Consider the following 23,629-nt stretch of genomic DNA (forward strand, 5'->3'; position numbering starts at 1 on the left):
GTAGCACCACGAAGCAAGACACAGACCAGAGGCAGGACTCAGGGCATGCTCCCCACCAGTAACTCCCAGCCAGCCCTGCAGAACACCAGCACTGTCTAATCTGGAGGGGAGTGGAGAGGGAAGAGCAAAGAAGGCAACAAAGAGAGCAAGAAGCACAGCAGCTCCTGTCAGAGGCACCTCCAGCTCCAGAGCAGCAGCAGCACCTCCTGTCCCACCTGGCACTGCGTGTGGCTGGCAGAGGGACAGGCCAGTGCCAGCCATCCCTGCTAGGAACCAGCACAAGGTGCTCTGCAAACACACAGCGCAGCAGCACGGCTTGGTGAGCCTGTTTCACCTCCTCTGGGAAAATACCACTGACTTTAAACACAGCAGCTTGTGCAGGACTCCTGGTGGAACATCAGCAGCTGATGGAGCTGAGAAGGAAACCTCCAGGTGACCCACTGCCTTCAGAACATCTATGAGAGACATGCTTGGAGAAGCATCCATGCATCTGTCCCACTGCAGGCGTGCACTCAGAGAAATGCCTCAGTGAAATAAAAAGGTTTTTCTTCAGCACAGCTCTCAGAAAAAAAAAAAAAATAAGAGAACTTTGAGCAAAGTGAATTTCTCAAGAAGATGCACCTGCACTCACCTTCTTCACAGAGCTTGTTATTTACAGAGCAATGACTGCAGGAGTGCAGGCCTTTTCAGGGAAACAGACTGGTGTTTCCTAAAGATCTGCACAGGGAGGACAGTGAAACTGCCTCTACCCCGGATTTAATGACACTCTCATGATGCCAAGGGTAAAAATGCCATGTGTGCCCCATTCAAACCAGCATTCAGTTCTCTGTTGAGCTCAGAAGATCAAAGGTCCATGGTCACCTTGCAGGTGAGGTGACAACAAAACTGAAGAGCAGAGCGTTCAAAGGCTCCCAAGGTGAGCACAGGTGGAGCAGACACTCACTGGGTCAGAACCCAAGGAAGGATCTGGAGAACTGCAGAGACAATCCTTGAAGAACAAGAGCCCCAGGCTTGTCACAGCAGCAGCCCTAAAGCCAGGAACTCCCCCAAAAGCAGCACTCGTGGCTGTCAAGAAGAAAAGGGGCTGGATGCAGAGACCTGCTGAAACATCCTTCAAACACCATCGCTGGAGAAGGGACTGCCCCTCCTCTGAAGGCATGGAAGGCAAAAACCAGGAAACTTCACCCACAGAGGCAGGGGGAGGGAGGTGAAGAAGCAAAGCAGGCAGACCCCCAGCAAGCAGTGGGACAGCTTTGTCCCAGACAGCTCCTGCCCGGGCAGCTGGAGACAGGGAAATGGCAGTTACACCACAACTGTCCACGCAGCTCAGGGCACCTCTCAGGAGGTGGTTTTTCCCCATTAGCTACCCTGAACCACTCCTACTGGAGAAATGAGAAATTGTTCTGAGGGCTCCCAGCCTCAGCAAACATCAGGGTCAATCAGGTGATGCAGGTCCTGAGACAGCAAGTTTGGGATGAGAAGATGAGTCTCATGAACTGCCACAGGAGTTTCTGAAACCACCTCCGGGGTGGTTAGCACTCTCCTTGCACTTTATTTACTCCTGCCTAGTCCAGGACCTGCCAAACCAGTGCCATGAAGGGGAGCACACAGTTTACCTCCTCACCAGGACCAGCAGTGCAAGGGGAGTCCTGGAGCCCTTTCCACTCCTGATCAAACCATGGGATCTCCTCCCAGCCTGCCACCCGAGGGAGCTCCCCGTGGCCCTGTCCCACTCCCAAGGAGGATTTATACCCCAGAACCCCGGTTTATAATGCAGACCTACCAATGAAAAAGGCTCTCCCAAGAAGCAAGGTGGCTTTCTGCCGAGGTCTGCCTGTGAGGACGCGTGTCCCTCCCCATCCTCACCACCTGAGCTCCAGCTGCTCTCAAGGCAGAGCCAAGCCCAGCACGGGATGCACAAACTCCTCACTCTGTACCAGATCCAAACAGGGATCGACTGTCCACTCAGTGCAGGGGGATCAAAAGCCCACAGGAACCTCAGAGGTGAGGCAATGACAAAGCTGAAGGCAGGAGAGCTTAGAGGCTTTCCAATTTGTAAATGATCAGATTGGACATCCACCAAATCCTGCAGCACTGCCACTCCAACCTCGTGGGCTTGGCTGACCATGCAAAGGAGAGGAAAGTTCACGGGCAGACACAGAACACGAAGCTACTTCAAAACATTCACCTGGGGCAAGCACACGCTGCCAAGGCATCCACAAACATGGGAACAAAGCCTGTCTTCTCACTCTGGGATCCCATCCCTGCTTTGAGGGCAGCTTTGTGCATTGCACACGGAACAGTCATCACACAGTCCTGCGAGGAGCAGGAGCCACAGACCCAGACAAGCTGAGTTAACCAGATCAGCTTTTATCTGAGGCACAGAACTCTTTTTGCTCCTGTGTCCTTAGGCCCTCGGAATCCTGCATGCATGGTATCCATGGCTGGAAAAGGCATGGCTCGGAAGGATCCTGCCTTGTGAGAGAGTTAAGGCACTTCTGTAGGGGGCACAAGATGGAGATTCGAATCCCTTCATGTCAGGAAGGGAGCTGAACCCAGGCCTCCTTGCAGCAGGCGGTGTCCCCACGGAGCTGTTCCAGGCAGCAGGATCCCCCCAGAGCACGTCCCCAACACCAGGGCACCAAGCACTGCACCCCCTGTCCCCTGTTCCCTGAACTCGCTGTGTTCCACCCTGCAGGACAGAGCCACGGTGAGGCTCCCAGCCCAGATGAGCCACGCTGACCCCCAGGGTGTCCCCAGCAGGGACAGCTTCCCCTGCCCCTCGGGCTATGCTGACCCCCAGGGTGCCCCCAGCAGGGACAGCTTCCCCTGCCCCTCGGGCTATGCTGACCCCCAGGGTGTCCCCAGCAGGGACAGCTTCCCCTGCCCCTCGGGCTATGCTGACCCCCAGGGTGCCCCCAGCAGGGACAGCTTCCCCTGCCCCTCGGGCTATGCTGACCCCCAGGGTGTCCCCAGCAGGGACAGCTTCCCCTGCCCCTCGGGCTGGCACGGGGAGTGCTGCCCAGGGAGCTGAACAGCAACAGCTCTGTGCAGCTGGGGCCGGGCCAGCCGGGCTCCCCGAGCCCAGGGAACCCTTATCTCCCCCCTTATCTCCCCGGCCGAGGCTCCCAGCAGCAGCACAGGAAGCTGCAGGAACACTCAGTCCGCGGGGGAGAGGGCAGGAAGCTGGGCCAGCCTGCCAGCTGCACTCCAAGCACGGCCAGCCTGCAGTGCCTCTGGTGCTCTGCCTCCCCAGGCACACCCAGGGAGCTCAGCACAGCAACAGCTCTGCTCAGGTGGGAAGGGAACCCTGGTGCCACCCCTGGTGGTGCCACCCTCCTCAGGGATGCCCCTGGAGGCAGAGCCAGAGCTGAGCTGCTGCTCAGGGTCTCCAGACCCACTTCTGGATCTTGGCTTCCCCAGGCCTTTCCCACAGCACTTTCCCACAGAGAGAAACTTCTTAAAGCTTTTGGGTTGGAGGCAGAGCTCTTCACTGACGTTTTTAAATCACACTTCTTAAGCAGAACATGCCTAGAAAACCCAATAATGTGAATTACAGCATTAAAAGACTATATCCCCACACAAACCATCACTTCATGCTACATCTTTTCCCACTGCCTGTCACGACTGAAGACCCAGCTTTGCCTCCCACGGCTGCATCAAAGCCCCCTCTCACAACACAGATTCCCCAAAGCCAAATGAAAAATGATCACTCACGTGCAGAGAATTGATTGGTCCTCACGGTCTGCAAAACAAGAACAAACACAGTTATAGGGGTCTGTAATCTGCAAAACAGTTCCTTTTAATTGAATATTTCTAATGTTCATGGCTTCAGCTTAACGACTGGAAGGACACTCTGAAGCAATTTCAATAATGTCCCCATTTCACACGCACACGCCCCTCAAACAACAGCTTGGAAGTTCCTAGAAGCCCTGACATTTCAGATAATGAAGTCAAAATTCGGGTTAAATTTAATAATAATCCACAGGAAGGCTTTTAACTATATTTTCACAGAAACTAGCCCTAACACTTCTTATTCTAAATGCAGTAAGAATGTGAAACCTTACATGAGGAGAAAAGCAGCTTCAAGCACACAACACTGCCAGCCACACACTTGGAAAGAGCACTGCCATCTCCAGCAAACAAGTGCTTTCCTCCCCAGCATTCTGTTCTCTGTTTTAAATGAACACGCAGGCCTGAAGAGCTCCCACAGCTCAGCTTATTCATGAAAGCCTTGTCTAAAGGACATCCAGGGAAAGCAGAGCGCTGCAGCATTTGCTCAGCACTTTGTGCCACGCTCACGACCTTTGGGAAGAACTCCTGAAGGTCAGGAGCAGCCTGCGAGGGCTGTTTCATCACGCCAAGAGCTTCACAGAACGTATTTCAGCACCATATTAAAAATTCTCCCATCAAAACATGGGAATGTACCTGCAGCAAGAGAACATTGCAGCTGAAGCCTTCCAGAGCAGGCAGGTGCTGCTGCACGCTGCCAGCACAGGCTGAGCCACAGATGCCTCCCCTGGCAAGTTCTAGACTGCCTTAACACCAAGGATGACAAAAAATGGAGCTGCTTGCTGACTGAAGAGCGTTAAAAACACGCAGGCAGCTGTGCTTGGAGCCTGCTGCTCAGAAACACCAAGGACCAGCAGTGCTGGCCGGGCCTCTGCAGAGCTCTGCCTCACCAGGTGAGCCCTGCAGCCCGTGGCTGGGCCTTGCAAGCAGCCGAGAGCTCCAACCACCCCTCCTGAGGGTAACAAACAGCACAATGAGGGCAGGAGGCCTGAAGAATGTTAGCTCTGATTATTAAAAGCGGGAGAGAAAAATCCCAAGTGTTGGAGACCCTCCTGGCAAGGCTGCAGGGATGCTCCTGGATCTTTCCCTACAGCTGCAGACCAAAAAAAGGAACAGGACTGTAAGAAAGGGGGGCAAAAGCAGTGGGAGTATGACGACAGAAACATGAGGAAAACACTCATTTATGTTCCTCTGGGCTTGACACCAGGCAGCAGGTCTCACAAGAGCTATCCAAAAGCAGTTTGTGGTGGCAGCAGCAGGGCCAGGGCAGGGCTCGGGTGCAGCTGGGGTCCTGCAGAGCCAGCTCTGCCCCCGGGCTGCTCCCAGGGCAGCCAGCAGTGCCTCAGGGCTGCAGCAGCCCTGGCCAGCACCAGGACAGCACAGAGCACTTGTTCTTGCAGAGGAAACAGCTGAGTGAGAGCCAAGCTGGGACCGTGAGTAGAGCTCAAAGTTAGTACTTCTCAGCTTTAGTATTTACTGAGGCATTTCTTTCAAGTGACAAGTTGATTTTTCCCTTTCTTACTTCCCAGAAATAACTTCACCCTAATTTTGGCACCGTAGCTGGGCCATTACCTCAAAAAACACAGCCTCCTCTAAACTAGACCTCTGCAGTTTAGCACTTCAAAAAGTTAGCACAGCTAGATTCGCCTTGAAGTTTAATTGATTTAAAGACAGTGTGAGCTTGTCAAGGCTCTGTATCATGATTTGTTACCTGAGCATTTACCATGCAATGCTACTGTGCCACAACACACAAGGCACACTATAAATGACTCTTCTCACCTGATTCAATTCAGAGAAAATCTGCAAGTCCAGAAAGCTATTTATTTATAGCTTTATTTATTTATTATATTACTTATTTATTTATTTATATTCAGAAAGTATTTACTTGCCACTGCCAGAAGCTCCAGCAAGCGCAGCCAAGCTTTTTGACTTTCTGTGTGCAGGAGCCTGAGCTGACACAGCCCTTACAAAGTCAAGCCTGCCACTCCAAACCCATTTCTCAGTGCCCAGCTGGGCTCTGAACCTCCCAGGCCAGGAACGTGGCAGGAAGGCAGCAGCAAGCCCCAAGCTCTGCCCTGTGGTGCCTCCCTTGTGCTGCTGGCCAGCTCCAGCACCCAGCCCTTGCCAAATGCCAGGTGCCCCCTGGCCCAGGAGGAGCTGATCTGCCCAGAGGCACCCTGACAAATGCCCCACATGGAAGGGTTATTTATGGTTTCTTTAGTTCCTTCTCCCCGCAGACAGCACAGGGTGCCTGTTACTATGGGACACGAAATGATGACACGCTCACTGCTGTTTTCCAGGTGAACGAAAAGAGGGAAGTTTATTGTCTGATTCCAATATTTGTAGTTTTCTAAAAGTGACAGTGGATTGGAGGGTGACAGTGCCACCTCTCCAATGACACTGGACAGACCAACAGCCTATCAAATCTCTTTTCTTTAATGAAAGAATGCAAACCAATAAGTTATTTACAGAATTGTGTGTGAGAAAGTTTGTTACAAGAATGCAAATATCAGAAAGTTTAACAAAATCTTAAAAAATTAATTTAAATTTTAATTTGATTTAAAAAATTAAAGAAACAGGTGCCTGCAGCCCTGATTTCAGAGCAGGAGCTTCCCCTGCATCTGCTCAGCCTGTCTGCAGGACAGCACAGCAGCTCTGTCCCAGAACAGCTTCCAGGCACACAGACCCCAGGCTCTGCAGCTGGCTGTGCCCCAAGCACCCTTCACTACACTGATATTTTAGGTGCTGCAGATGTCCAGATCCCCCTCACCAACAGACTGGGGATGAATGGGAGGAGGCATGTGGAGCCCCCTCAGTGCCCAGCCAGAAAGGCATTTTTGGAACTGGCACTCATTCCCAGACCTAGGAAAACAATGCCACAGGTGCAGGTGCCTTCCCTGCTCTGGGCTTGCACCTCTCTCTGATTACCATTCCTATCAAACAGTGACTCTTACACAGACACTGACTGTCTCACAAGCCCCTTCTTTAAGGGGACAGCATGAAACAAGCGTGCCAGGGTGAAAACAGTTAAATCTGCTTTCCCAGCTCGGGCTGGAGAGAAAGCAATGGGCTCCCACACACCCAGCCAGCAGAACAGCACGCGGAGGAAAACGGTTCCAATCTGCAGGATAGCATTGGTCCTTCCTCAAACCCAAGCACAAAATGCTTGTGGATCATTCACTCTGGCATAGCCTTTCCTTCTCCCTGTCCAGAGCCAAGTGCCACCCCTATTTATGGAGCAGACATAAAAAAAAATCCTGCTTCTTTGGGAGGTGGAAGAGGCAAGTTCTTTGGTATTTCTCAAACAGCAGAAATCATTTGCTTTCTAAAAAGAGCCCCGTGCAGGGAGCAGAGGGCTCCTGTTTATTTGTAGGTGGTGTTTCATCCTCAGGTGCCAGCAGCCCATCCCAGGACAGGCTCCCTGGCTCCCTGTTTGTTGTGGATGCAGCTCCAAGGAGCTGCTGTGTGTGTGCCCTGTGCTGTAGGTGACCAGGCTCAGATATCCATCTAGCCAAGGTCATTTAAAAACTGCATTCCCGACAAGTTCTGTGAAAACAGGGCAGTGCCTGGGGGACAGGGACCTTCCCAGCAGCACAGATTCTGCTGCTGCCAGAGCTCTCCCAAACTGGTCCATGAATGCCACATGACAAGGACACGCACAGGTGTCCCACAACCTGCCACTCCTCAAGTCCAAGCTTCCAATTATTCTCTTTTTCCTATTTTCCTGCCGGGCTGATAAACACGGGAAGAGATCTGGTTACAGAGATGGAGCATGCCTTTTTAATTTGTGTTTGCCTTTAAAATGTTGCCTGGTTACTCCCTAAACTGTCATCAAACACTTAGCACTGTGCAAGTGACTCCCCACAGACACCTCTGCCCAGGGCCAGCAGAAGAGTGACAGGCACAAGTTTGTTTGCTGGGCACCTACCGGGCCAAATGTGCCCTGACACACTTGTGGGCACCACGAGAGCTCTGCTTACCCTGCATTTCACCTCCACGGCAGCTCGCTCCTCCTCAGTGCAGCTTCCCAGAGCAGGAATAAACCAGCACTGTGCCCCCAGTGACCCACCCAACAGCCCAGGGAGCTCTGCAGGAAGCAGGAACTTTGCTAATAACACAAAGCTGATATTTCCAGTTGTAACACCTAAATTCCACCGAGTTCGAGGCGTTTACAGTTTTAAAGAAGCTGAAGCTGCACGTGGCCAAGGCACCTGATGTGGCACACCCAGCAGCGCTGGGCAGTATCACTGTCACCCTCCTCGGCAGGGCTCAGGTGACTGATGGATGGAAACACCACAGGCATCTCCAGAAAGGTGAGCAGGATCACTGCACTACCCTTCCAGCCGCTGAAAGGAAGCTCTGGAAGTGAGAAACACTCAAGGACACTTCAGGAGAAGCCATCTCTCTTGGCACACCTTCAGACTCATTGATTGGTTTTCTTCTTGCCCTGTCATCACCAGCTCGTTCATAAATTGGTGGGGTTTTACCTCCAACCCTTGTTTCTTTGAAACTGTCAAGCAATGGACTCCCAGAAATCTCATTCCTTCTCCTGAAAGGTGTAACAATAGTTTATACCAGAGGAAAGATCAAATTCAGATGCAGCCCACTCCTTGTGGGTATCCAGTGGCTGTAAGTCCTAGAATAATCATGTTTATCAGCTTGGCTCCATCAGTGCTGCCCATCAGACACTTTTCCCTCAGAGCACTGAAACTGCTCAGACATCACTCCTCGAGAATCACCCCAACCCTGCAGCCCAGCTTCAAGGCCAATCCACAGGCTGCCCTCAGTCCCTGAGCAGGTGCCAGCCCTGGAGTTCACCTGGTGCTTCCCACTGCTGCTGAGAGCTGCCAGCTCCAGCTCCACAAACCTTCACCAAGCAGCCCTCCACTGCTGCCGGGCACCTCCAGGGCTGCAGAAGGGTCACAACACCTCCTGGCTCAGGGGTGGAGCACTGATGTAAACACTCGAGGTGTCCCTGCCATTTGGGAAGTTAAAATAACAATAGCTTTTATTAAAAAGGAAAAAAAAAAAAGCGGTTCTGTCCCTTCCTGTGGAAGGTCTGAGATAAACCACAAGAGCCACGCTCCAGGTCTGCTGCTGGCTGAGCACATGAGGTTAATAATTAGCAGTGATACATGGCAGAGGTCACCCAAAGCCCAGGCCTGGCTTACCCTGCGCTTGTTCCAGTGACCCACAGCTCTGCAGACAGGGATTTTTTGCATGTCCCCAGCACGCGAGGTGGCCACGCTGGTTATTCCTCAGCCAGCACAGCCCCAGCCTGGCAGGACTGGAGCTGGGAATTGAGACTGTTTCAGAAATCACGAGTGAGGCATTTGCAACATTAGCTCGAAATTCCCCAAATTCCTGAGGAGAAAAGTGTGACGTGCTCAGCTTGCCAGCCAGGGCTGAGTCAGCAGCAGAGGACAAAACAAACAGGACTCTGTCCTGCCCACTGCAGCAGCTTCCCACCACGCAGCAGCCACAACTGGCACTTGATTTGACTTTTCAGCCCTAATTCAGTTGCAAGAACCTCAAATATGGTTTAGTTTTCACTGTCAGTCTTTCACTGCCTTTATTAATGATCATTAAGGGAAGCTTTAGTAGAATTAATTCAGGAATTACAGCAGAGCTGCTGTGTTTGTGAACAGCAGCTCGTGGGTAACGTGCTGCTCACCTAGCAAACCCAAGCAGGTCTGGGGAGATGGATGCAGCCCTTTCAAACAGGGCTGCTGTAAGCCAGGAGATGAGCAGAGCACACAGGGCAGCTTCAGGCTGGGGGAAAGCAGGGGAAGCTGCTGATGCCCACAGTGCCAGCTCGGGGCCAGGCACAGCTGCTGGGCCCTGCTCACTGTCCAGGGGCTCCCGGGGGGTTTCAGCAGCTCACTGAAGGGCACTGACAACCCAGAGGGAAAAACTGCCCTGGCCAGAGCTGCCAGGACCTGATCCCTGACACACAGGGGAGCAGATCTCTGCCTCCCTCCAGCCCTCCATTCACCCAAGGAGCCCTCCCAGGAGAAATGAAAACCCGCACAGGCCACCCCTACACTTACTCTTCAGTCCTTATTTGCATTCTGCTTAGCAGCAACCTAAGATTAGGAGCTGGCAAGCCACAGGCTGGACAAGGTTTATTTGGACTGCAGAGCCTCAGCACAGCAGTGGTTTCCATTCTCCATCAACCCTGCTGAAGTTGTTCTACTTCCCACGAAGAATAATTTTGTTTAGACAAAGATTACACTGTCCACTGAGACGACGATTCAAGGAGGCCCTTTGGTTTTAGGATCTGCCATGTAAGCTCACTCGTTTAACTTTTGCTCTTCTCCTTCCCAAACAAACAATCAAGCACCAACCACTTAAAAAGGGGCTGGCAACTTCCACTGCAGTGACCTCCTGCCCAAGCTGCTCGATCTGCCTGAACTGAGTCTGGAGAGACAGCATGTGTGACAGCAGTGCCACAGCAGGGCCACGCTCTGGGGCTGTGCTCAGCCACACAGGGCACAGGTCACCCCCCAAAGGCCAGCCACGGCCAGCCATGGCAGCCACCAAACCCTCCTGCAGCTCCCTGATCCATTAATTCCTGCTCATGTGCTCCTCACCCAGCCAAACCCTCCTGCATTCCCTGATCCAGGTATTCCTGGTCATGAATTCCTCACCCAGCCATGGCAGCCACCAAAACATCCTGCAGTTCCCTGATCCATGTCCTGCCACTCCATCCTTTGTCCCCCTCCAGCTCCCTTGGAGCCCCCAGAGCTTCTTCTTTTCCAGAATGAAATAACTTCAGTTCTCAGAGCATCATCCTGGAGCCTCCCCTGGCCTGGCTGCAGCAGCTCCAGGTCCTTCCTGAGCTGGAGGCAGCTCTGCAGGTGAGCTCTCACCTGTGTTTGTGCTTGGCATGCACTCTGTCTATATACTCTGAAATATTACATTAGTATAGATTAATTATATGTATTATGAAAATAGAAACAAAATGTGTCGAGTCTATGGCAAAAACATTCCTTAGATGGATCCCTTTCCACTCACTCCTCACATTCTGCACCTGATTTACAGCCAGAGCTGCATTTAGATGTGCCCAGACCCCTCATCCCTTCAGCTCCTGCTCAGGCAGCAGCAGCAGCTCCGGCATCACCGAGGGAATTCTTCTTTCCCAAGATGTTTATGCCCAGAAAGCACAAACATGAATGCAGGTTCCAGCAGCAGCAGCAGCTCCCAAACCAGAAAAAGCACAAGACAATGGGCAAGACTGACCAATCCTTAACCAGCTCTTTGCCCAAATGAAGGTCTTTCCTCACACTGCTTACAGCCCCCCTCTGGTTAGGATTGCTATCAGACTCCCTCTGGGAAGCTGATCATGAGCACAGGGGTCTCCAGATTCTGAGCAGGAGCCTCAGAGATGGCACCAGCAGCTCCCCCCCGGCTGCTCTGCTGCCAAATGTTTGTGTGCAGCACAGTCCATCAGCCACTCCAGCTCTGAGATTCAGGATTTGGTTCTTGCAGATTTTCTATTTTCAGCATTTTCTGTTTACTAACCCTTCAGAGAATGATTTCCTGCTCTTTTCCTCAAATTTTCCACAAGAAATTCCCTGAGCAACTTCACAGCAGATACACATCAACAGGTAGGCACCTGTTTTCTCCTGCTTTTTGTTCTGCATTTTCCTTCTCCACACCACCTGATGGCTTTACCACCAGGTTGAAAAAGCCCTAGCACAGGCTGGATTTGAATGCCCAGGGCCATCAGAAAGCCATGAGCTTTTATTCCCCTTCCTCTCTGAAACAGATGCACAACACCTCGCAACTCTCCTGGAGGAAGGCTCCCAAACCTGCCAGGAATGCCTGAGAGCATCGAGCCTGGAGATGAGAGGAGGCTGGAGACACACCGAGACAGAAACTGGGAATTGTGCTGCTGCTGTGGGCTCCGAGCCAAGCAGCAGGACAGCAGCAGCCTCACCTCTGCCCTGGCCAAGGGATAAACCCTGCTGCTGCTCCCTTGCCAAAGGACAACAACTTGAAGAGGAAGGGGGAGGAAAAAGAAGCTGCAGCAAGTGCTGGCAGTGGCAGTTAGGGCATAGCTGCACTCTCAGCTCGGCAGGAATGCAGGCAGGGCTGACAAAACCCAGCTTTGTGCACGCCCGGCCCGGCTCTCCCGCTGCTCCCCAGATTAGAGCACATTGGAGGTTTTGTTTCATCAAGGCATTGCTGCTTGTGCCTGTCATCCCCAGGCTTGGGCCAAGCAGGAGCAAATTATCCATTTCACAACTAGCTAGAAATAAAAGGAGTTTAATTTAAAGGAAAGCTTCAGTGCAGGAGCAGGTGCTGACTGAGTAATCGCACAAAATGATTCATCTCATGGATGATTTCCCAAGTCGGGTGCACTTAGCCTTGAATTCCTGTCTGTAGGCACAGTCACTATTCAATTATAAGGCCAGCTTGCATAGCAAGTTTTGAAATTAAAGTCATCTCTGCTCGCTCAGAATATCAACCACAAAAGCCCATGGAAGTGGCTCATCTGCTGCAGCACTGCACTTCAGGAGGGGGAGGAAAACCCAGGCACTGAGGAAACTAAAAATTCCTTATGTAACAATTGCCACTTCTGTGCCATTTGTAAACACAAAGTTACTGAAATTACGTAAAGAAAGATGTCAACTTCCAAGCAATTAAGCCTTCAGAGAGAGCTGCTCGCTGAAAGAATCATCATTCCTAATTAAGTGCCCAACCTTGAGCTGAACAATCAACAGGGATCCGGCCACATTGTGACACAGAGAAGGACAGGGGTCAGTAAAGCGCCAAAACTTTCCCAACAACAACAAAAAAAGTTTAAAATGCAGTTTCTAGGACCAGCTTGGGTCAGCTGAGTAAGTACCTGCTGCTGGTGCCACTCACAGCTGGCCAAGCACGGGGCAGTGGAGTCAGTGACCTCCCAGCCCCTGCATCCCACAGTTCAACACCCAGAGACAGAACACCAAAGGGAGGGAAGGAGATGAAACACTGCAAAACAAGTTCAGCTGACAGAAGGATTTATCGTTTTACCTCAAATTCAAAAATAAGGAGGCAGGAGACTTTCAGCATGATGGATTTCAGTTTTTTCTACTTGGTTTCTCGCTTCAGGAATCTCCCTGCACTCAGGCACTCCTGGAGGGGTACGAGCAATCTGGATGCTAATGGTGCTCTCACCTGAGTGTTTATATTCCACACCTGCCCGAGTGGACCACGTGAAAGGCCAGAATTCTCAATGTAATAATAAAGGGACCTGTAAATCCTTCACATGGCATTTACCAAGCAGCCAGTTCTGCTGGGATCACCATCCTGCACTCTGTAACTCGTTAAAAGCCCTTGGGGACCCTTCTGGGAAGTCAAGATGTAATGAAAACACCAAGAGCATTAATGGCACATTGATCAGGTCCCATCTGCTCCTCAGAGCAGAGAACACCAACCATCACTCCCAGCTTTTTCAGTCTCAGAGCAATTTTTCCCTCTTCCATTTGAAGATTTAATGGACCTTCAAAAGAAAAAAATTGTCTTATTTTAGTTTCAATTCTTTTCTTCCGTATCTGGGGGTGGATTTGCCCCCAAGGGAGGACTTAAATCAAGATTAACTACAAATATAGCTCAAGAAGATGTTTTGAAGAGAGAAGCACTGCACCTGTAGGCAGTTCTGGCTTCTCCAACACCAAGTGTTCCCTTTCCCTCTTAGGCTGTTTCCGATAAACCTTCTCTGCAACAGGATTAAAGGCAGGCCTAAAATATCAGTGCTAATTTGGTGCTCATCAAGATGTCCTCAGGGAAACAGGATAAAAAGGAGAGACTAAGCATAATTATACAAGAGTAATATTAACAGGCAAGCTGGGCTTTAGCAACAAAAAGTCAGCAAGTTTTCCTTCGCATTTCTTCCGAAGCACTTGTACGTCACTGAATAAAGAGGCACAGCAAAACAAAGCCACACTTCCTCTAGAAATCCAGTGGGAAAAGTGGAAGGGAAGAGGGAAAAGAGAAAGTCAGCTGTGGAAAAAGCACTAGAGAACAATTTATGAGTGCTGCTTTTGCACAATCAAATCTCCCTTGCTGGTGAAGGGCTGTCCCAGCCCTATCAGCCCTAGAAAATTCATTTTCTCAAAGCAAGTCCTGCTCTGTGGCAAATGTGTACAACCCATAACTTTGAGCAGGGCTGAAGAACACCAGCAAGGCTTGCAAATTGTATAACCAAGCAGAATTAAGGTCAACATTGTCACAGGGATTAGGACAGCAATTCCTTATGGTCATGTCAGCAATGCTCTGTGGGGCCAGCGCAGCCCTGCCCCAGTGCTGGGCTTTACTCCAGCCCATCAGCCCAGCCATGGGTGCTCCCTGCTTCACCTTCTCCTCAGGGAAACGAAGGGAAAGTGCAGGAGAAATCCACTAAACCACCTGTGAAGTAACACCCTACTACCACAGCACTTTGAAAAATAATTACTGGGGGAAAGAGAGGGGAAATCCAGTCTGGAGAGCTGAATTGCAGGTTATTATCTGCTGCGGTCAGGCACTGGGTAATGAGGCTTTTCCTGAAGAGAAATCCTGACTGGCATAACTAGAATGCAGCCCAGCTCCTGCCTGCCTCAAACCAGAGCATCTTCAACGCAGCTGCTGCAGCAAGGGCAGCACTGAGCACAGCCAGCACTGCCTGAGTCTGCTGCTCCCTGCAGAACCTGCCCCAAACCCCTGCTCCCTCACAGCTGCCCCTGTGCTCATCCACGGAGAGCAACCCTGCAGCTCCCAGAGCTCGCTCTGAGTCCCTGGGGAATCCATCCCCTCCAAACTGGGCTCTCAGAGCCCTCTGTGTGTCAGAGCTCTCCCCCAGCCTCTGGAGGGGATGGATTCCCCTCCAAACTGGCTCTCAGAGCCTGCTGTGTGTCAGAGCTCTCCCCCAGCCTCTGCTGGGGAATCCATCCCCTCCAAACTGGGCTCTCAGAGCCCGCTGTGTGTCAGAGCTCTCCCCCCAGCCTCTGCCCTGCTTTGGCAAGCACTGACCCACATTCCCAGCCCATTCTTCCCCACCCAGAGGGCACAGGGAGGGCTGACCCGGGCAGCCAGGGGGGCAGGAGGTCCCCCCAGACAGGAAATTCTTCAGGGGGCCAAGAACAGAGCGGGGTTTGATGGCTGGCAGGCAGCAATGCTTCCACACAGACTCTTCCCACCATGGAGAACTGCAGGGATTCGTGTGTATCCCCAGTGTAGGAAAATTCAGAGTGCTCCAGGAATGTTTAACACAAGGAATAACTATGGAGATGCACACACACCAGTTCTGCTGACCAGAAAACCCTTTGCTTTCATAATCTAAATAAAAATCTCCATTTCCTTATTTAAGCACAAATATTAAACATACAAAACCTCAGCAAAGCAGAAAGTGGAAGCTGAGCTGTGACTCTCCGGGCTCTGAATTAGAGGCATGAAAGCACCGAGAACCTGAGTAACACTTTACTCACTGAGCCCAATTCCCAGCACAGTAAAACTGTGGTTTCAGAAATCAGGCTGCTCAGAGTCACAGCTCAGGTCCAGGTATCCTGTTAATCACAGTAAACAGCTCACAAACACCTGGAAATGAGTAGTTTGTGATCAGCTGCAAGGAAAATAAACATGATTATACTGCACAAAACACCACTGAACAGGCCAGGAAAATCCAGCCAACCACTTTCATTAATCTAGATTAGTGGCCAGGATATTTCTATTAGGGGAAGGTCATATTCTGCAAAGGAATTGCATTCCTATGGTTTCAATTTCAGGTTTGAATCCTAATAATTAAACTTCAGACGTCAAGCACTGGGAACACAGCAGCCATTCCTATCAAAAGGAACCCATGGACACGCTGCACCAGCAGAAGCATGGCTCCAATCACACTGGAAAAACCCCTCTCCCTGCCACCCCAGCTGTACCTGCCACCCCAGCTGCGTGCACAGGCACAGACAGGAACTGCACAGCAACACTTTCACAAGCATGTGTCAGGAACTTATCAGCAAAAGCATCCTGGCCAGGGATTCTGCTGCACATAAATGCTTGCAGACACCTCTGATGATTAATCTGAAGCGTTTTGATTAAGCCAGCTAGTTCTTGGTTACAGATGTATTCCTGACACAGATTTGCTGTTTCGTTGCTGCCTAAAACACAAGGCAGAGTCAGAAGATGAGAGACACTTTGCACATTGTGTTAAATACGTGACAGGGAAAGCCCATCCTCACCAAACCCTGGGCACACTCAGTAGCTGACCTTGTGCTGCCACTGATAACCAGAAACAAACGGAAAAATGTAATCATCTGCTACTGTTAAGACAAATATTATTTGGTGCTCTAATGACTACAAAAGCTTGGTTGTTGTAACTGCAAGTTTTATTTACACAGAGACAAAGTTCCCTGAAGTGTCTCTCTGCCCAGGGGCCCTGGAAGCACGGAAGCAGCAGGGTCAGTGCCAGAGCCCCCACTCCACACCTGGCACAAACACTCATGCTCCCCCTCTGCAGCACTCATGCCTGTGCTGGAGTTTTTCTTTATCCCTGCAACGCAGCTGTGCGGACAAATCATCCATGGGAAATCCACTAACTCCTGCAAACCCTTCCTGAAATAAACAGGGAGCGGCTCCATACAGGTGAAGCGCACTAGAAACACAGATCTAGCCACCCTTAAACAAGTTTTTCCCTAAATAATGGATCCCATGGCATGGGTTTCATCTACTCTTATTCCAAGCTATGCCCTCACTAGCTCAGATGAGAAGAACTCAGGCTATCAAGACCAAAAAGAAAGCAAGCACGGGGAGATTTGATACAAAATATAAACCTCCATCAGAAGGAAAGAAAAGAGGACTGTAACCAAACATACATCACCATGTGCATTTCTTTTTTATTCCACCTTCCAAAAATAGTAACATTTGTCCGTGCAGCAGGATCTCCAGAGGCACAAATGAGGTCCAGCAGGGTATGTGAGCAAATATATGGAGCACCCGGAGTGTGCTAACTGCTGACATTGACTTACTTTATTGGAGGACATTTGTCTCAAGGACATTTCAGTGTATTCTTGAGACCATTTCAAGAAGTGCTTTCAGATTGGGAAGCACTTAATCACAATCCACTTGAGACTGCTACAATAAACTCCTTAAAATAAACCTTAAGGTTTGCTCTGCTATTATTCCACACGCACCTATTAGGGGGGCTCTGATCTGAGCTGTTAGAGGCTGCTGTTCTGGTCAAGAAGTCAGAGTTTCTTTGACAAAAACACATGAAAACAGAGCCCCAGGTATCCACTGGGAAGCAGAACAACTCTCGGTGGCCCCAATTTGCTGCTCCCCCCTGGCTGTCCCTGCATCACCCCACTCTGCTGGCACAGCTCTCCTGAGGTGAAAGGACACTCAGCAACCTGTAGTTGATTATTAAGCAGCCCTAAAGACAAAGTCACAATTCAAGAAACAAAAACTTGTGTGATGTATTTAAAGATGTCAAGTGTCTAAAAAAACCAAAAGTTAACATTTAAATGGTTTAACCTGGTAGCAGGAACAGCTTTCCCTCAGTTTGGGTGAAGTAGGTCAAACAGCTCTTCCCCTCCTTCCAGCCCAAACTCTGAGCACAACACACAGCAAGGGGTGCAGAGCTGGCTCCTGGTCACACACACCTGGCTGCAGACAACTGTGCTGTCCCCACACCTTCAACAGCCCCCTAAGTATGAATCAGTATTGGAATGAGCTGTGCTTCCAAAGCCTGGGTCAGAAATGCAACAGTTCAGCAGCCCGTGCTCATTGCTACCACGTCAGGTTCAGTTTTCATGTTTGCCCAGCACAGCCTTAAAGCCAAAATTCAAACCATGAGCCCTCCACAAACTCACTCTATTCTACTGCAGACACACATCAGTTAGGAGAAAAAGAAAAATTCCTGCAGGTTAAGTATTTCCCTGGCCTCTTTTTGAACTCAAACCCCCATTGTTCCATTGTCACCTCGGATTATTTGCCAGCTGCCAAACACCAACACTTTTACAGCACTGCCTTTTCAGTCCCACTCTTTCACTCTTCCTTCATCCACAGCCAGGGCACATCATCTTTGGACATGCAACTTGGCTCCTTTTTTTGAGGAACACAGTATTTCTGACACAACCCCCAGCGCAGCAATGGCCAGCCCAGCCGTGCTGGTGTCACACAAACTGTCCCCCCTCTTTAAAACCCCGACTGCACGTGGCTGGGGAAGGAAAGCCCCAGCTGCAGGCACACGAGGAGCTGCCAGAGGCCAGCCCTGCTCTTACCTTGCAGCATGCACCTGTAGGCAGACTCGGAGATGGCGTAAATGTGCGGCGGCATCTCGTGGCGCTTCTTCCCTCTGTACATCTCAATGATGTTCTCCGAATAAATTGGGAGGTTCTTGTAAGGATTTATGACTACACAGAACAGCCCTGAATAGGTCTGGGAAAAGAAAAAAATAGCACACATTTCTGTTAGTAAACAGTATTGAAATGAAGTCGTAAAGAACAGAAAGCCTTTTCACAGGCTCTAGAATATTTATCTTGAAACAAAATTGAGGTGCTTTTCGTAGAGCAACTCAAAGTACACGCCGTATTCAAATTATTGGTTTCTAGTTCTCTTAAAAGGCTCTTTAATTACCGGCATAAAAAGTAATTCAAAGATAATAAGGGTAGGTAAATTTGAAGAGGAGTATCTGATCTCTTTCCCACAGACATTTAAATCTCTCTTCCGTTCGCCAAGTTCCAGCTCTACGGACACCTTTTGATGTTCAACTCCTTCAGTAAAACGTGCATGCCAAGGTACCTTCATTTTGAACAAACTGATAATATCCACTGCTCTGGTAAATAACCTGGATGAGGGAGGAGCCTGTGCCAAACCACATTTCTGCTGTCCTGTCACAGCCTCGTAACTGTCCATCCTCCCTGCCCATCAGCCCTTCTCCTCCCACAGAGGGCTCACTGCCTCCCTTCCCAGCCCGGGGGCACAGCCTGGCACCCAGCCCTGCAGATGTTCCACACCCTCCCTGCAGAGCTGACCCCCCACAGAAGCAGCCATCACTGAACCAGCACAAACTGGACGCTGCTGGTTGCACTGAGCCATTTCTGCTCAGCCAGAAGGCCTCGGGAGCGAGCCCACACTGCAGCACTGCCCGGGGGCTGCACATCCCTGTGACCAATGCCTGCAGCCCTGCTCCCTGCAGCTGCTCCTGAGCGATGCTGGCAGAGCAGCCCTGGCAGAAGAGCACGGGCAGCCTCGGACTCTGGGTCAGGAGGGAGCCAGCTGAGCCTGGCTCGGGATCAGGATCAGGATCAGGATGGGGGCTCTGGCAGGCACTGCTCCCTGCACACAGCACAGCTCTCCCCCCGGCTGCTCCCTGCCCAAGGAATCTGCCTGGCCCCAGCCCTGACTGCTCTGAAGAAGGAATATCTAATCTCGCCATCCCCTGCTGCCTCCTCACACGCTCACACAGAGTGCTCCTTTTGGTCACTGCTGAAATTCCCATCTTTCCCAGCTCGGGAAGGGAGCAAGAGAGAGCAGGTTTGGCAGAAATAGGAAGGGTATCTTTCTGAATGTCAGGAAAACCATGTTTCTTACCTCTGCAGGTTGAGAGAAAGAGGATGGGGAGAATAAGCAGAAAGCTTTAACAGCTGTTGAGAGCCCAGAGTACTCAGCAGGTCACTCAGGATAAAACATTGGTGCATTTTAAAAAGTATTTCTGCTGCATTGGTATGAACACGGTAGCTGATAGTCCCAACCTGCCTCTTTTTTCTTTTGTAAGTATAAAAGATTTTTCTCTGGAGGAAAAGGTGCCCCCCTGTCCTTTCCACACCTCCAGCAGCTTCTGGAAAGACAGGCAGAAGGTGTTCTCTGAACTGAGTCCAGGAGCACCATCAGCAAAGAAAAAGAACTTGGTTTTCAGCCAGATGTCCTGACATGGGGACATCTTATGTCCTTGCAGGAAAATACTCCCTCTGCTTTGGTCAGATCTGCTGGATGATAACTGCAGGGCCTTCCCACCTCAACAAGGTATTTGTTTCTCAAGAGAAAGGAAACACATCTTATCAGGGCAACTGAGCCAAGCATGAAGAACAACTTATCAGTCATTAACTCAGCATAACACGGGGCTGTTGGCAAGTGGGCAGCTCCTCCCCAGCCTCCTTTCCTACCACTGTCCCTCCTGCCAGCACCAGTGCTCTTGCCCTTCCTGGCTGACCTGGATCCTGCTGCAGAGAAATGTCACCCAGAGCTGGCTGCAGACAGCAGCCCTGCCCTGCCCAAACCCCCTCCTGCTCCCTGCTCAGGCTGCAGGGGAGGGAAGGCAGGACAGTTATCCCAACAGCTTGCCACAACCATGCAGGGAGCCAAGGAACTGCTGAACAGAGGCAGCCCTTGCCAGCACCCTCCCTGCGCTCAGCCGAGGTCACCCACATCCCTCTGTCACCAGCACCAGGGACACAGAGGCTCTGAGAACTGCCACAAGCCCGCCTTCCAGTGAGGGTAACCACAAGAAAGAGGATGTTTGCCAAGGCCACCACAGAATCACAGCCCAGACCAGGGAGCAGCACCTCCCCTGTGCTCCCCAGCGCAGGCACAGCTCAGGAGGAGCTGCTTACTGCTGAGAGCAGGGAGAGAACTCCCAGGGCCAGAGCCCAGCCCGGCTGTCCCGGCACAGCTCAGGAGGAGCTGCTTACTGCTGAGAGCAGGGAGAGGAACTCCCAGGGCCAGAGCCCAGCCCGGCTGTCCCAGCACAGCTCTGAGCAGGGCCCTGGCACCAAAGCAGCTGAGGCCAGCAGGGCTCTGCCCTCCGGATGCTCACCCTGCCCTGCTCCTCACCCAGGCAGCCCCAGACTGGCATTTCCCTCCTGGGCTGCTGCTCCTCACCTGGGCACCCTCAGAGACTGGCACCTTCCCTCCTGGGCTGCTCCTCACCCAGGCAGCCCCAGACTGGCATTTCCCTCCTGGGCTGCTTCTCCTCACCCGGGCACCCTCAGAGACTGGCACCTTCCCTCCTGGGCTGCTGCTCCTCACCCGGGCACCCTCAGAGACTGGCATTTCCCTCCTGGGCTGCTGCTTCTCCCTGAGCAAGGACAGAGCTCCCAAAGCAGAGGCTGGCTAAGCTGGGAGGGAATTACTGCAAAACCCACCTGCACTGGTGACCCTCCTGCAGCACAACACCTCGACTTCTCTGCAAGTTCATCCACAACTTTAGCATTTTATGTTCCCAAAGGAAAGCTGTTGCTTTCACTGCCCTTGCCCAGACATAAATAAATTGCTCTGGTAAATAATTTAAAAAAAAATCTTAAGCACTGGGATAAAACAGCTCTTTGAAGGTTATCCTCCTCTCCTCCCTCCAGTTGCTTTGGCATCTCCAGTTTCTGTCCCCAGCACAGACATGGAGTAAATGTCACTATTTTAGCTACAGAAAGAATTGATAACCTAGAGAAACAACCCTAACAAACCTCTGCTGATAATACCTGAGCTGGAGGCCTGGCCAGGCTGTCTCCTGCAGCAGCAGCTGATGAACCTGTGAACCTGGAAGGAATGGAATAAGCAAAGCCCAACATAACCAAACCAGAGAAGGCCAACGAATACCCTGGGCAACTGAAAAGGGTCAATTGAAGAATCTTCATATTGAACAGGGCTGAATTAGAAGTTATGAAGCACAAAATTCTACATTTTGCCAGTGCTGGGGTTCATTTATTTAAAGCTAAATCTAAAGGAGAGGTTTTTCTCCCAGGCCATTCCCTCTGTGCCATGCAGCACCTGAACTCCAACACCCTGATTTCCTGAGAGTGCTACCCAGCTCACTCTCCTGCTGCTTCCCTGCAGAATTTCAAAATGAGACCTTTCCCAAACCAGCACCACCCTGCCCAGCCTTAATTTAGTCACAGGAAGATGGAACTGAATTTTCCCAATTTCCTGACTGTCATCTATTGCAGAAAGCAATAGATGAACATATTGGTGGGCTGGCTTCATGGCTTGGCAGGCACAGAAACACAGAAAGGATGCTTTTAATGAGCCAAATTTAATTGGGAGGGAGCAAATGGTACCAAAATCTTTCACAGCTGTTTTATAACTGCAAGACTCACAGTGAATCACCGTGCCTAAAAAAGCAGGGAAGGGCTTTGTGCATGGAAACCAAACACAGGGAAAGCAGAGACTGCTCAAAACCCCTCAAAAAAGCTTCTTGGTGAGCAGCCCCGGGAGGAACGATCAGGAATACACACACATCTGCCTAACAAATGGACAGCCATTTAATGAACTCTATCCTGGGCACGCTGCTGGAACTGCCAGGTGGGAATAAGAGCTGGGATCAGCCGGGTGAGCTCCAGTAACAGCCCAGGCTGGATGGAGAAGCAGCCTTCATTCATTTTTCAGCTGACAGAGGTAGATGAGCACATGAAGAACTGAAAGGCAAGCAAAGATGCTGATTCACCTCGAGCTGATGGATCAGCTGTTTGAAGACATTCCTGCTTCACCAGGAACAGGCAGCACCAACCCACAGCCACAGGACACCTGGGATGCACTCTCCAGGCAGGGCTCCAGACACAAACAGTAAAGGAGAGCTCTGGCTGAGAGCTTGGTTACACAAGCTCCCCTTCAGGACACTAAATGTGCACTCTGAAGGTTTCCAGATGCTTCCAGCCTGTATCCAGTAGTTTATCATGCAGTAATTTGGGTTCTGGTAAGCCGTCCCGACCTGCAGAGCTCAGGATCCCGGCACTGGCCTGTTTCAAACCCCATTCCATCCCTGCACCCTGGCAGGGAGCTGGCTGGGAGTGACCAGCTGGCACACAGGGTGAATTCCCAGCTGCAAACACCTGGGAGCTCAGGCTCCATCTGGAGTGTGGCCTCACAGCCTGATCTCCCCACAAGCACAGCACCCCTGCCCGTGCACGCACAGGAGGAGTGCAGGGCAATAAAAGGCCTGGGGCTGCCCCTGGCAGGAACTGCTCCTGCAGCCAGGGATGAGCTGCTGTGGCTGCTCTCCTCTGCCACGCCGTGCACAGCCCTGCTCAAAGCAGCACTGAGAGACAGCAGCACCGTGCAGGTACAGCTGGGCACCTGAATAACCAGCCTGCACCACCCCAAACACAGGCTCAACACTGAGCTCCAGTTCTTCAAATAGAGAAAGTGACAGATCCACGCTATTCCTACAGAAATAATTAAGCTGAAGTAAGCATTTAGACAGCTCTCATTATTATATCCCAGCTGAAACAGAGACCAGCATTCCCAGCCCAGCACCACATGCTTTAAGCACTGTCCCATAACTAAGGGAGTGGAGCTCTCTCTCCAGTTGATAAATTGCCTCCACAGAGCATTTTCTCTGCCTGGCTTTCACTTCCTGAGGTTACACACTCACCTTTCACACTGCAAGCTGAGTTCCCCGAGCTAGACATGGTTTTCTCACAGAGCACCTCTTCCCCCTGGAATTACCCAAGTCAAGCCCTAAGGAAGGAGAGGCAGCTCCTCAGCCCCAGAGGGATGGAGGTGAGGCTGTGCCCTGGCTGGGCACAACCCTGGAATCAAAGGGTGCCCCACAGGGGCAAGGACCAGCCTGGGAAGGTCAGGGCAGAGAGGCTGGGGGTGACAGCCTCAGATTTAATCAGGGCAACCAGCAGGAGAATGAGAAAGGGAAGGAGCCCAACACACACACCAGCTGGGAATGGAAAAGCTCAGCCCACACTGGAGCTGATGTGTCTGGGAATGCCTGCACAGCTGGGGCTCAGCAGGGCTGTTTCCTCACTCACAGCCCCCAGGTATGTGCTCAGAGAGAACCCCCCAGCCCAGCAGTGCAGGCCCTGCCCTGCCAGCTCCCCCTCTCCCACAGACACGCTCAGGGCCACAGCCTGGGCTCCCTGCCTCGGCCACAGCCAGT

At 51.3% G+C, this 23,629-nt stretch overlaps 1 protein-coding gene across 4 annotated transcripts in view; it reads right to left on the reverse strand.

Annotated features, from left to right (window-relative positions):
- Nucleotides 1-23,629, reverse strand: part of MYH10 (myosin heavy chain 10) — an 88,541-nt gene that overhangs the window by 56,614 nt on the left and 8,298 nt on the right. For all 4 annotated transcript variants that reach the window (XM_038157018.1, XM_038157017.1, XM_038157019.1 and 1 more), the window contains 2 exons: nt 18,033-18,189; nt 3,718-3,745 (listed from right to left, as the gene is read on the reverse strand). In XM_038157018.1, coding sequence (XP_038012946.1) covers nt 3,718-3,745; nt 18,033-18,189 — 185 coding nt within the window. The remainder of the gene's footprint in view (nt 1-3,717; nt 3,746-18,032; nt 18,190-23,629) is intronic.

This window comes from Motacilla alba, chromosome 18, assembly GCF_015832195.1.
Source record: "Motacilla alba alba isolate MOTALB_02 chromosome 18, Motacilla_alba_V1.0_pri, whole genome shotgun sequence".
In the NCBI taxonomy this organism is placed as follows: domain Eukaryota; kingdom Metazoa; phylum Chordata; class Aves; order Passeriformes; family Motacillidae; genus Motacilla; species Motacilla alba.